The sequence below is a fragment of the Chlorocebus sabaeus genome, chromosome 22, assembly GCF_047675955.1.
Source record: "Chlorocebus sabaeus isolate Y175 chromosome 22, mChlSab1.0.hap1, whole genome shotgun sequence".
NCBI lineage: Eukaryota > Metazoa > Chordata > Mammalia > Primates > Cercopithecidae > Chlorocebus > Chlorocebus sabaeus.
The window spans coordinates 44,125,254-44,139,634 of NC_132925.1; the positions used below are offsets into that span (position 1 = coordinate 44,125,254).

Genomic DNA, 14,381 nt, shown 5'->3' on the forward strand with positions numbered 1-14,381 from the left:
GTTTGTGTTTTCAGTAAGCTGTCAACATTGGGGCTGCTTATAGACATTGGGGAATACCCAAAGCAAGACAAAGTCTAAACACTTCGTTTGGATGTGTCAAAGTAATGTTGGTTTTAGTTTTACACACTAACTTCTTAGCATCCATGCCTGGTTGCTAAACACCACCTTAATGGACATGAGTAACATTAAGCATAGGATTAATCTTTTGTATTTTTTGTTAACATTAAACTTGGTATATATCTATGCAAATAACTTTATTCATCTGATCACACAGATTAGACAAAGTAAGAAGATACTGGCAAACACGTATTCAACAGGTAGCCATGCAGCAAGGTAAATTTTGCTGCTTGTGGTTGGAGGCTGAGAGTGTGATGTGCTGAATGGGAGTCCAGCCCTGCAGATCATTCCTCTTCATCCCTAACTTGGGCTAAAGTGTCAAGTGTGAAATGAAGGGACAGAGCCAGGTGCTTCTCATGGCTCAGCCTCGGTGATCAAACTGTGCTGAAACTGTTACATGAAAAATCCAGCACCTTTCCCTGAGCGTACATGACCCTCCATTAGTTTAATACCTGCTCCAATATGCTAACCAGCTATCTTAGCCCGTACGGTCTAGAGCCTCTTATGTTCTAGGCTCTGAATCTGCCTGGTCATTAATGGATTCTTTAGAAATAATCTCTCGCTCTACTTGCATGAAAGCAGTTACCCAGCCTTGCTTTGAAAAGAAGGCAATATCCTGGACTTCCTACAAATACATGAACCTCACATCTGTCTCCCCACCTCATTTCCGACTGAATGTTTAAATGTATGCTCCACTTTGTTCCTCTTTTTCCCATTGCCACAACAGGCCCCTTCCCCTTATTACCACCTCTGGCATTCCAACAAGCAAATGCACATTGACATACAAGGTCGTCAAATAGATATTTCCATTTAGATGCAGACTGCACCCTTCATGTAAAGTCTGTTTGCTGACAAGATTGTGAGCCCCTCAGTGAAGGATACACTTCCCCAGAAGCAGTGAGACTCTAGACCAAATTCACCTTCCGAGAGAATAACAAAACCAGTCTAGCACCTTTGAAATAGTGCTATTTCTATCATATTTAATGACAAAACTCAGAAAGCTTTCTGTTAATAAATGCCAGCAGTTTCATTTCCCGGGATTGTGTACAAAGCCAAAGGGAAGCATTTTCCTCACAAAGTAACTGTATAATGTATTATATTGTAATAATTTAATAGAGTAGTGGCATTGCCTTGATCTTGACATTTCTTTAAAAGTTTTATTCCTTTCTGAAAGAACCCCAGACATTCACACAAATGACTTGCTTTGCTCATTCTTTCACAATTTATTACATGTAATTATTGGAGTGGTGAGGGCCAAATTGTTGCTATAGAACAGGTAAGGTGAAATGTTCCATCATTTGTGAAGAGAGTTGTGAGCTGTTTTGCTTTAATTTAAATTCATCATGTCTATTTGAAGTAAGTAGAATGATATTGATCAGACTTACATAATCTGTCATCTTCATAAGCTTCAAATTAAGAAGCAAAACAGAGTTTAATATTGCCACTTACTTTCAACAATTACATTGAGATAGTAATGAATATCTTATTCAAACTTATCAATTGATGCACCTGGCACAAGCTGAATAGTTTTTTAAAAAAAAAAATAATCGTAGCTTTCTCCCCCTAAATTAAATCCTATAGAACCGATGTAGGATTTGCCATCTGGAAGCATGCTGGAATCTAGGACAGTTGCCTTTAAATGCTGATCTATGGACTGGATGTGTGGGGATTACCCAGGAAGCGTTTCTAAACAATGCGTTTACTCAGATAGTAACCCCAGAAGGTGATGCACAACCAGGTGTGGGGACCACTAACTAGAGTTTTACAAGAGTGTTCCTTGAGACAAAGTCTGATACTCGTCCCAAAAGTGTTGCACCCACAAGGAAGTTTGAGAAGCACTGCATATTGTATTTACTTGAGAGGTTTATAGTGTAACTCAACATATTATAGGATTTTGGAAGTTCTTCAGCAAAGAAACCAGCTTAGCCCAACATTTCCCGAACAAAGTGACCTTGGAATCTAATTATTGCTTAATAACCAATCAAGATTTTCCCAGGATATGGTTTAGGAGAAAATAACCTGCTGCAGAGTTTTCGGTGAGGGCTTGGTAGGGAGTTCCCCTAGATATAAGTCTCCAGGAGTGGGGAAGAGTGTCAGGTATATGTGTTTATCAAAGACTATGAGTTTATTAAGATTGAGAAGCACTGATCATGAAGAACTACTGTTTATTTAGTGTCTACTGTGTACCAGGCACTGGGTTGGGTTCTTTTACCTGTGGATTAAATCCTTACAAGCACCCCCACAAAGTTGTTATTTTATTATTATTTTTTGAGATGGAGTTTCACTCTTGTTGCCCAGGCTGGAGTGCAATGGCGTGATCTCAGTTCACTGCAACCCTCCGCCTCCCGGGTTCAAGCAATTCTCCTGCTTTAGCCTCCTGAGTAGCTGGGATTTTAGGCGCCCACTACCACATCCGGCTAATTTTTTGTGTTTTTAATCGAGACGGGGTTTCATCATGTTGGCTAGGCTGGTCTCAAACTCCTGACTTCAGGTGATCTGCCTGCCTCAGCAAAGTTGTGATTTCAAGATGAGGGGGATGAAGCTTTGGAAGACCCTTTCACAACTATGACCAAGTGTGAACGCTGATTCTTTAACTTGTGCTTAGTTGTGGGAAAGGAAGAAAGTGAGACCTGGGGATAGGTAGGTGGGTGAGCTAGTGGTAACTGCTGTTAAAACCTTCATTTTACAGAAAGGCATTCCTTATGAAAATTATATGCTGTGCATTTAATTCTGGTTATAGTATTTTTGTTTCCTGAGGATTTTCAAATTGTGCACTTTCCCATAGGTGTTTGGTAGCTGCTATCACAAAAGTCAGGGTATTGCTCTATTTAAATTGATAAGATTTTAAATAAAATTGCTAGCACTGTCTTTCTCTCTACCAATGTTCAATTCTTTAGACATAATTATCATTGTTTACTTCAAATTAAAGTGACCAGACCAACTGTCCTTGGGTCATAAGTCAAGTAATGGTTCTCCTTGAGTCATCATGGGTATACTTGCCACTTCTGAAACAATAAAACAATTTTATATCATATGTGGAATGTCCTGATCCAGGCTGTTTTACCATTTCTTTGACTATTCTTAAGGGAGAACAGCCCAGGCTGGGCACAGTGGCTCATGCCTGTAATCCCAGCACTTTGGGAGGCCAAGGCAAGAGGATTGCTTGAGCACAGGAGTTTGAGACCAGCCTGAACAACATGGCAAGACTTCATCTCTATTATTTTAAAAAAATGTTTTTAATTTTAAATTGAAATGTGTTTGTGTGTATGTGTGTGTGTGTGCATATCTAGATGTGTGTGTGTGTGTGTGTGTACCTGTGTGTGTGCATATATATGATGATGAGGCAGATTGATTCTTTTCTCAACAAAAAAGTGTATTTCCCTTTGGATCTTAACCTAAGTTTGATCCACAATTATAACATTATATAGTGCTTTTTAAAATTTGCGCTTTAATGGTCATATTAAGTACATATTAGTTTAAATGTGTCACTTGTAGTTCTTTAAAAGGTAGCAACAAATATGATACTTTTTGACTTTGAGCACTACATATTTGCATTTCTGAAGCCCAAATATCATTATAATTACTCTATGATTCAGGTCAGAATACTCTAAAATCACATATGTAAGGACAAACTGGTTACTGCTAGGAGTCCCCCAGATTTTTTTAAATGGCTCTTTTCTTATTACTAAAGCAATGCTCATTTATTGTAGAAAAAAAAAATTACGGATGGACAAAGAAGTCATCTATTATCCCATCAACTATTGTTAGCATTTTGGCTTTCCATATAGGACTTGCCAAACATTTTTAATTGCACATATTTATTTTTAAACTCCAAACAATGTCATTCTGTGTTGCTGAAGGAAGAACGCACAACACATATATGAAATCCATAACCACTTGTAATTAATTATACTGCCAAAATGTGTGGACAATAGAAGCTAGGTAAAGTTAGTCAAATAACATTTTGCCCCTCTATGGTACAGATAAGTAGTAGAGTAATGCAGAACCACTTTGTATCATTTATCTTTTAATTCAATTTTTGAAGGTAATGCATTCTCACAGTTTTAAAATCAAAATTAGATAGAAAAGTAAGCTTTGAGAAGTGTTGTCCGCCACTGTCTTCTATCCTGTTCCTTTACCTTCTTCCCTGTGGTAAAGTCTTTTCTTAGTTTCTTGAGTTGGAAATAAGAACACGTAATTCCTACTGAGACAAAAAGTTGCATTTTCTACATATTCTTCTGTACCTTTTTCCACTTAGTTTCTCCCAGAGTTCTTCTGTATGAAAACATAGAGAGCTGTGTCTTTTTTTCATAGCTGCATAGTGTATAGTTTTGTGGATGTACCATAGTTTAAATACCTTGTTCTTTACACACGATCTTTTGCTTGTATAAACAGTGTCACAGTTAATACTCATGTATATAAATCATCTTATATGCATAGACATAACTACAGGAAAATTTCCAGAATTCAAATTGCAGAGTCAAAAGATAAGCACATTCGTGATTTAATCGGTACTGTCAAATTGTTCCTTGTAAAGATCATAGCAATTCCACTTCTGTCAGTATGTGTCCCCAAAGCCTCATAATCACTTTTTATTTGAAAAATATTTTGTTTTTTAAAGCAAATACCATTCTAATAATGTTGGCTTGTTAGAATTTATATCCTCTGAACCCAAATCAATGATTTAATACATTATTTTGAAGTCAGTGTAACTATTTATTTATTATTTATTAACATGGAAAGGAGCCATGGCACAGATATCCACACTGGCGGATAATTCAGTTGTAATTCGATTCAGCTTTGGAATGTAGTGTGACTTTTTACCCACTAAATTTTCTTTCCTAATCGTGTCTGTATTATAAAACATTGTTTAATACATAGTTTTTAGTATAAATTGGCTACTGGTGGAAGATGGAGGCCAAAAATTAGAAAGAAGCCAGTATAGGCTGAATTTTTTTCTACTTTATCTCTGCGATAGCGATATTTTATTTTGTTTCTTTGAAATATCTCTATTATTTAAAATATTTATGATGTGCTTAGATTACTTGTGTAAAAAAGTAGATTCTTACTTGCTAATAAAAAGTCCAACACAAATAAAATATTTTATTATTTATTTTCACTCCTAGAAATGTTCACTCCGAGAGAAAGAATATTATTTTAAGTAGCAGTAATTAATCAATTAACATACATTTTAATGAAATTAGTTCCAACATTAAAAACTGCACCTCGCCATCTGTCGCTTAGACAATAGAGAAGCCATGTGTAAATAATTGAGAAGTTATGGTTGTGCTGGCCTCAGTGCAATCCTCTGGGGGGTCAGCTGCACAGAGGTGTCTGATTCAGTCTTTTTCTCCTCTTGCAGCATCTTCCTCAAAGAGCTGGAGAAGTATGAGCAGCTGCCTGAGGATGTGGGACACTGCTTTGTTACCTGGGTAACCTACCTGAAATCCTTCTCCCACTGCCCATACACATGGCACCACTCTTCAGTGCCTGACCTAAGACTGGGGTCACTGCCAGTCTCACACAGGACCAGGGGCTACTGAGAGGGACCACGAGTAGGTCTGAGAGAAGCCTTGGGAAAAGTTCTTAGACATCAGGATTAAGCTCCATCTTAAGCTGTCTAAGAACTTTCTAAAACTGTGAGGTTGGAAGAGTGGAACAAGACTACCACCCCTGGCGGAGGAACTGCATCAGCCCAGTCCATTAGCTATTGTTACAGGATATGGATTAGGGAATTAGAACTTTAGGAAGCCACCTAACCATTTTGTTTTTAAATTTATCTTTAATTTTGTGGATACATGGTAGGTGTATTTATTTATGGGGTAGACAAAGTATTTTGATACAGGCATGCGATGTGAAATAAGCACATCATGGAGAATGGGTGGGGTGTCCATCTCCTCAAGCATGTATCCTTTGGGTTCCACCTAACCATTGGTTACATTTTCTTCTTTAATAGAGAAAAACAGAATTTTTGGGTATCCATCCCAATTCTGACCCACAAGATGAGTGCCTGGTCATCCTTCTTCATGCTATTGTTATGGGCCAAGTAAAAGGGCTGAATGTACCAGGTTCTAATTATATAAACTGAAACATTAGTCTTCATTGGCTCTCCACTACGCATTATTCTGAACTCAGGCTCATGTACATTATGTGAATGCAAACATCTCCAGGGAAGTCCACTTAGGACACTGAGTGCAAACATGCAAGTCTTCCCCCGGGGTCAAGCGTTCTACTATTTCATAATTACCTGATAATGACTTCCACCCATAAGGGGCTAATTGCCTTTCAAAGTGTCTTCATGATTCAGAGAGATTATGTTCTCAACAGCCCTATGTGGTAGGCAGGACTGTGTTTATGTTTTAGATTTTAAAGATGGGAAAATTTCAGATGAGATCGGAGGTTGACTAGTTCACTGACACGTAATAAATATCACAGCCAGTCCCACAACTCAAGACCTGACTCCCAGACAAGCTTTTTTTCATGAAATCTTAACGTTTGCTTTCAAGCACTCTTGTTTCTTCAGAAAGTCTTAGCTACCATTTTATTTTTTCCTAATACATTTTCTACCTCTAAATAGATGAGCCAATGCAAAGCTCATATTAATACTGATAAATAATTTATGACTCCTTGCACAGCCAACATAGAGAATGACAAGATTGACCATCAAGTAAAGGGTTTTTTTGCATCTTCTTTCATAAAATTTGTGGATTTCCTTTACAATCAGTCATAAGAATGATTTATCATCATCTCCTAGGGATGATGAATAACCTCCTAGGTAGTGTATAGCCCTGAAAATTGGTTTCAGGATTTTTTTGTGATTGGATAAAATATTCACCTTTTACCAAGAATTACCCCAAGGTGACTTTCGTAAGTCTCATAATCTTAATATATGAGTGTAATGCAGAAATGAAGGGTAGAAGAAGTTGTTTGTAATGTATTAAAAGGCAGTGGTCAAGATCAAAAAGCCTAAAGTCAGATACCCTACTTGCTACCTGCTAACTGCGGGAATTCAAAGTCACTTAACCAATCTGTGCCACAGTTTTCTCATCTGCAAACTGGGGATAATAACAGAACTCAATGTATAGAGGTCTCATAAGGACCAAATGAGTTAATACATGTAAAGCTCTTAGAACAATGCTAGCATAAATGAAACCTGCTGTAATAAACACATATTTGGGCTGCTGTCTCAGAAGAGGATGCCAACACAAAGTTCCAAAGGCACTGAGCTGGGTAGCATTCCACCAAATAAGAAAAGTATTTTCTGGCCAAAATGCACATACCTTTCCCAGTAACACTAACCCAGAGAGTTTTGAGAGTCTTGAATTTTCTCCCAGCCGTAAGGTTCTTGGCTTGAAGTAACAATCTGGTTAGGAACCATTGTTTAGCCTCTGCCCAGGGGTTACTCTGCTTTCTTTTTCCCTGTCATTGCTCTGGGAGGTTGGGGATGGCATAGTTCCTTGCCGTGCCCCTCCACCTTTGTCCAATGGAGACATTTAGAGTACAAGCAGATCTACCTCTGAGATCATATTTTATCTTCATTATTTGTTTTTGTATTCAGAGCAAATGCTGTCCTTTTTCAAGATGGGGAGCACAATTGTAGATAATCAAAAAAAGGGTAAAATCTGTAAGTAAATTCTGCCTAACTTCAGAATATGTCAGGATATATGAGTTGCTTTCTCTGATTCTTTCTAGCACAAACTAGTATTAAAATGAGCTCAGTTCCAGAAGCTTTCTGTACGTACTGACAGAAAAAGACATCCTGATGTCTGTTAGGGGACCATGGAGGCTGGATGAGCATAGAACATTTGCCATAGAAAATCTAGACACTGACATCTGAGGGTTTTTGACTGTACAGCCCTTGCTGGGGCATTCAGCATGGTGGACAGAAGGGAGCAACTAATGAATGCTTATCTATTATTATCTTTGTTCTTTTTAGGCAGACAAATTTCAGATGTATGTCACCTACTGTAAAAACAAGCCTGATTCCAACCAGCTTATCCTGGAGCATGCGGGCACCTTCTTTGATGTAAGCTGTGGTTTTCCGTTCTTGAGCAGCTGATGAGCAGGTGGAAATGCTTCTCTGCTTTGGCATAATGGATGTTTAGCTATCCTTTTTTCCTAATTTTTCTTTACCAGCCACTCCAAACCTTAAGCATGGGAAAAAAAAAAAAAAAAGTATATGTATTTTGTTTTATCCCTTTCTTGACCAGTGTGATTTTGGACAAGGCAAATTTGTCTCCATGCCTCCACACCAAACCTAGGTAGCCATAAAGCACATGTTTAGAGAAGGCCCACTATGATGCAGTAGTTGATTAATATATTTCACTTCTGCTTCACATACAGCTCTCACAAACGTAGTGTTTCCAAAAGTGTGATCCTTGGACCTCAGTCCACGTCTATTAAATCAGAATCTCTCGGGGGGAGCCCAGCAACCTGAGTTATAAGGAGTCCTCTGGGTAGCTGAAGTCCACTCAAGTTTGAGAATCAGTTCTCTAATGCAATTGATTCAACCTTGGCTACACATTGGAATCACCTGGGGAGCTTTGAAAAAAAACTGATTCCTGAATCCCATGCCTGAGGTTCTGCTGTGATTGACCTGACTGTGGCCTGAGCATTGGGATATTTTAAAGTTTCTGGTGACAGTGATGTGCAGCCGGGGCTGAACACCTCTGCTATAACAGAAGCCAGGAGAAGAGTGAGGCTGATGTGCCTTGTCAGATCCTTTGGTTTGGAATGATGACACAATCCTGTTGGGGAATGGTGGGATCTATTTAGTGCTGGTTCCCAAAGAGAGTGACCTATTGGCTTTACAGTAAGCAAAATCAAAGGGGGCCCTGCAGGATTCAAAGGATGAATAAGAGGGAAAGATGAAATTGGGGAAAAAAGAAAGTTTAGTGAGAGGCGGACTATAGCAGTGAAGGCCATTTTGGCAGTCATATCAGAAGTGACAGAAACTAGAAACAGCACTTTTTAAAGGTTATCTGTCTATCTTTCTGCCTACCTGTTTTCATTTTTTTCATTTCAAGTCTTTGTATGTCTACTGTATGCAAGATAGTGGGCTAGGCCCCATGGAGAATATAAAGACATTTAAACATGGCTCTTGTACTCAAGTGTACAAAAGACATCTTCCCTGAGCATCTTTCTAGCCTGGCACTGCCTCAACAGAAATGATTCTACAAATGTCATATTGCTCAGTAAAGAAATGACTCTTGAATGGAAAGAAGCCAGATGAGGAAAAACGCACATGATTTTTTTTTAACGGAGCATTGATATGGAAATGGCTCTATGTGTCCCACACTAGAATATCTTGGGTTAGATTTGGCACCGCAGAAGAACCCAAGAAAAGTGCTTCTCTCACCTGATACTATTGAGTATCATATTAGATGCCCTATGCCACCATTACATCTGATTGAGAATCTTTTTCTCTTAGGATGCTTCTGTTGATTATTCATGAGCAATATCCAGAAGGGTCTTTTTGACGTTTTAAATGCATTGTGTCCTGTCTTCCACTTAGCACTTTTCTGACATACATGTCCTGTGCTCTGAGCATGCCTCAAACTCTTCTGCTTCCTATCTTTGCTTACACTGCTCTTTCTGCCTAGGATGGATTGTATCCCCTCCACACAATACAAACATACAAACACACACACCCTTCTCTCTCTCTCTCTTCAAAATTCTTCCTATCCATTAAAGTTCACATGCTACTTCCTGCATGAATCATTTCTTTTGTACTTTGTATCTTTGTCATAGCATTTATAATGATTTGCCTTTTGGCAGGTTAACAATGTACCTTTCTGTTACATCTCCCTCCACCTGTGAGCTCCTTGAGACGTTATGCCTGATTCATTTTTGTCACATCTCAGTGCCTGGCACCAGACTGTATTTTCCCTTAGTCCTACCTACCTTTCATCCCCATTTCTAGCCAATTTCTATGCTTTGATAAGTCAGATGTATCCCCAGATTTCCCACCCTATACCCCATTTCCGACATAGTGCCTAGTGAACCTCTAAATTAGTTGGAAAGACTGATGGAAGCCAGAAAACCGGTCCAGTATGAGTTTTTCAAGTCTGCCCTGGAAGTGGGAATGGAGGACAGTAGACTCTCTGGATTGCTTTCAAAACTTTCCAAAAGGCATAATCTTTGCAGCTTATTTTCATTCCATCAGAAGAGTTTCCGTAGCTTCTACAATTGGGAACCATCTGCTTTAGGCCCTCATTCTATAAATGAGATTTATAAAATGAGATAAACCTTTAATAAACGCAGTCACCTAATATCCATGACTGTAAAAAGAATGCAGAGAATTAAAGTCCTAGAAAGGCTTACACATTCACATGATCCAGAATTTTTGACCCTAAATGTGAGAACAGCATGGGTGTGATATCTAAGCTTGGTTTGACTGATGTAGGCCCCTCCCTCTCTGCTCCACATGCAGCGTTCCTGAAGCTGGGCTTTTTGTCAGAGAGGAAAGAGTGCCAAAGGTGAATTGTTGCTTGTGCTTTCTTGCCAAAGCTCCCAGATAAACTCACAAGGTTCAGTTGCCTGAAGAGAGTCAAGCTGCAGCTGTTTTGCCCATCATCCTCAAACAAGCCTTGTAACTACACACCTCTGGGGAAGAGGCAAATAGTGACAAAATTACTACTTTCTGGGATAGAAATCATTTCTTATAGGCAATGGAATAATTTTTAAAATTATTATTATCTCTCCTTCACCCTTCTTCGTAGCCCCATAACAAGTCCTATCAGGTCCATCTTTAAAATATTTCTTTTATTCTTCCTAATACTTTATTCTCACTAATTCTAGCTTAGGGCATGCCCCTACATTGCATACCTGGACCTATTTTAAAATAACAGCTTTACTGAGAGATAATTTCAGATATCATACATTTTGCCCATTTAAAGTACGAATTCAGTGTTTTTGTGTGTGTGCTCACAGATATGTGCAACGATCCCTACAGTCGATTTTAGGACACTTTCATCACCTCACAAAGCAACCCTGTATCCTTTAGCCATCACCTCCCAGTGCTCCACCACAAACCCCCACCCCCAAGCAACCAATTATGTACTTTATGTCACTACAGATATATCTGCCTTGCCTGGACATTGCATAAAAATTGAGTCATAATACATGGTCTTTTGTGACTGGCTTCTTTCACTTAGCATAATGTTTTCAGGGTTCATCTATGTTGTTTCGTGCATCAGAACTTCATTTCTTTTTATGTCCAAATAATATTCCGTTGTATGAATATTCTACATTTTGTTTTTCCATTTATCAATTCATGGGTATTTGGGTTTTTCATGCATAGACCTGGAATTTGAATTGCTGGATCATGTGGCAACTTCAGATCTACACACCTGGGCTTTTCCTTGTAACTTGTCTCTGTCTATTTCTCCAAGATTTACCCCTATGTTGCTATTAGCTATATATTACTCTTTCTGAAATGTTACTTTCATCATGTGTTTTTTTCTCTTTTTTGTTGTTGTTTGTTTGTTTGTTTTGAGACAGGGTCTCTCTCTCTCACCCAGGCTGAGTGCAGTGGCATGATCATAGCTGCATAGATCACTGCAGCCTTGACCTCCTGGGCTCAAGCAATCCTCTGACCTCAGCCTCCCAAGCAACTGGGACCAGAGGCACGTGGCAGCATATCCAGCTAATTTTTGTATTTTTTGTAGAGATGGTATCTGGCTATGTTGCCCAGGCTGGTCTTGAACTCCTGGACACAAGCAATCCTCCTGCCTCGGCCTCCCAAAGTGCTGGGATTACAGGCATGAGCCACCATGCCCCACCCGTTTCTTCTCTTTAAGATCTGTGATGCTTTTCCATTGAAAAACTTACCCTCATATCCTAACTCTTTTCTAACTCAGACCCATCAATGACCCAGCCTTGCATATCTAATTTTATTTTTCACTTCTTATGGAAGGTGGGTGTGCATCCTCTGTACTATTCAGTCATGGTCCTCATCATCATGTAAACATACAATGATTATTTCAGCCGATACATTTTGTGTTTGATGTAAGTGAGTGTCATTTCTCCAAACTTTTACTTAACCCACCCCACCTGCCCACCTCACCTCTTAGCCCCAGGTGAGGTTGAGGCCTTGTCTCTACTAACCACCTAGCCACTCCCAAACCCAGTAATCTCTCCCATTTTTATTGGCTGTACCATTTCCTGTATTGTCCTTTGTTGATCTCTAGTTCATATGCGTTGAGTATTCTCAGCTGGACTGTAAGCTTTTTGAGGACAGGGACAAAAATGTACCTTTTTCTGCTGCTTATAACCCCGAGACTTTAGGGAGTAGAAGATCATTTTGGAGGTAGGATAGAGAGTAAAAGGAGAGACTAGAAGCACAAACAGCAATTGGAGGCCATGGCCTTAGCCTGGGCGTGAGTGATGAGGGTGATGTCCCTGGAAATGGAAAGGAAAGATTTGTCACCAGGGATAACAGAGGAGAAATGACTAAAATTGACTCCGTGGTTTCTAGCTTAGGAGACCTAAAGAATGAAGGAGGTGCCATTGATCACTATGAAACATTTATAAGAAATAAAGTGATGACCCTAAGTTGGGATGTGTTAAATTTAAAGAGAAGGATGGTGTTAATAAAGGAGATATATCCATGTGCTATTTTAAGGTGACTGAGGGCAGGGAAAGACTCATCAGGAGCCATCAGAATGGAAGTCAGAGCCTCATTCTCTGCCTTCCCTGTACTCTCTTCTCCCCTTTTTGGAGCTGATTTCCTTTCACTCCTACTTCATCTCTCCTTACCCTCCGCTCTGTTATTTACCTTATTGCTCTCTTTCCTACTGCTCTTTTTCTCCATTTTTGTTCAATTTCTATTTGTTTCACATACCTGATTCTTTCCCTAACCCTTCTTCCTTTTTCGTCTCTCTCCTATTTTCTCTCTATATCCATCTTGGTCTCTTTTGTTTCTCTTTTTACTCCCTCTCCCTATCAAAGAACATGTTCTCAAACCTGTCTACCTTTTTCTCTTTCTTCCTCTCTTCTGACCCCTGCCTCTCTCCTTTCAGAACACACACATGCACACGCCCCTCTGTGTCTAATTGCACCTTGTTCTCATCCCTGCAGGAGATACAGCAACGGCATGGTCTGGCCAATTCCATCTCTTCCTACCTAATTAAACCTGTCCAAAGGATCACCAAATATCAACTTCTCCTGAAGGTACCTCCCCTCCCCTTCACATCCCCCTCCACTGCCTACCGCCTATGGCAAGGGAGTCCCAGCTTTGGCCCGTAAGGATGGGAATGCCTCCACCTAAAGACCTTTCTTCTACCTAGAGCAGAACTTCAGCCCACACTGGCATTGCTGTCCTATTCCATGGAATTCCAGATGCCTATTTTAAGGTGGAAAGGGAAGAAAAGGGAGCAGGAATAAGTTGTGACTATTTTCTCATCTACCTACCACTGCAGAACTTTTAGCAATTGCCTTCTCAGGCACTGAGTGGCTCCTGAGGCTTTCTTGTCCCTCCTTATAGAAGCAGATTCTTCCTGGTAGCCCCTGCTTTTGATGAAATCAAGGATCAGAGTCTGGCCAGGCACAGTGGCTCATGCCTATAATCCCAGCACTTTGGGAGGCTGAGGTGGGCAGATCATTTGGGGCTGGAAGTTTGAGACCAGCCTGGCCAAGATGGTGAAACTCCATCTCTACTAAAAATACAAAAACTTAGCCAGGGATGGTGGTGTGCACCTGTAATCCCAGTTACTCGGGAGGCTGAGGCAAGAGAATCACTTGAACCCAGGAGGCGGAGGTTGCAGTGATCTGAGATCACGCCACTGAACTCCAGCCTGAGTGACAGAGTGAGACACAGTCTCAAAATAATAATAATAATTAATAAATAAATAAAAGGTCAGAGTCCTAAGGGCAGTGCCAGTTTGCATGGATATTTGAGGCCAGGATGGCACCTATCATTGTCTTAATCTCTGTGTTTGTCAACACGATGAGGATTTTGAGGGAAAATAGTCAAAGGGTACATATTAAAACACGAGAGTATTCTTATATCTGTAGGTTCTCGCATGTTGGGGTTCTTCTGGAGCCAACCAAGAGATTTGGATCTTCCTTTAAACCCTTTTCTTTAAAAGTTAAATAACCAAATATGCAAAACACTAAGTAATTTGAGTTGATCCTTCTCATATAAGAATGCATAGATACATTGAAAATCATGTCATTTCCACAGAAAGCCTGGGGAATTGACACAAGTAGTTAAATAACTCCCATCTATATTAATTCCTAAAGTTTAGGGGTAGAGTTTTCCC

The 14,381-nt window shown here is 39.7% G+C and overlaps 1 protein-coding gene across 24 annotated transcripts in view; it reads left to right on the forward strand.

Annotated features, from left to right (window-relative positions):
* Positions 1-14,381, forward strand: part of KALRN (kalirin RhoGEF kinase) — a 697,103-nt gene that overhangs the window by 441,662 nt on the left and 241,060 nt on the right. For all 24 annotated transcript variants that reach the window (XM_073009790.1, XM_073009791.1, XM_073009792.1 and 21 more), the window contains exons 26-28: positions 5,480-5,549; positions 8,054-8,143; positions 13,198-13,290. In XM_073009790.1, coding sequence (XP_072865891.1) covers positions 5,480-5,549; positions 8,054-8,143; positions 13,198-13,290 — 253 coding nt within the window. The remainder of the gene's footprint in view (positions 1-5,479; positions 5,550-8,053; positions 8,144-13,197; positions 13,291-14,381) is intronic.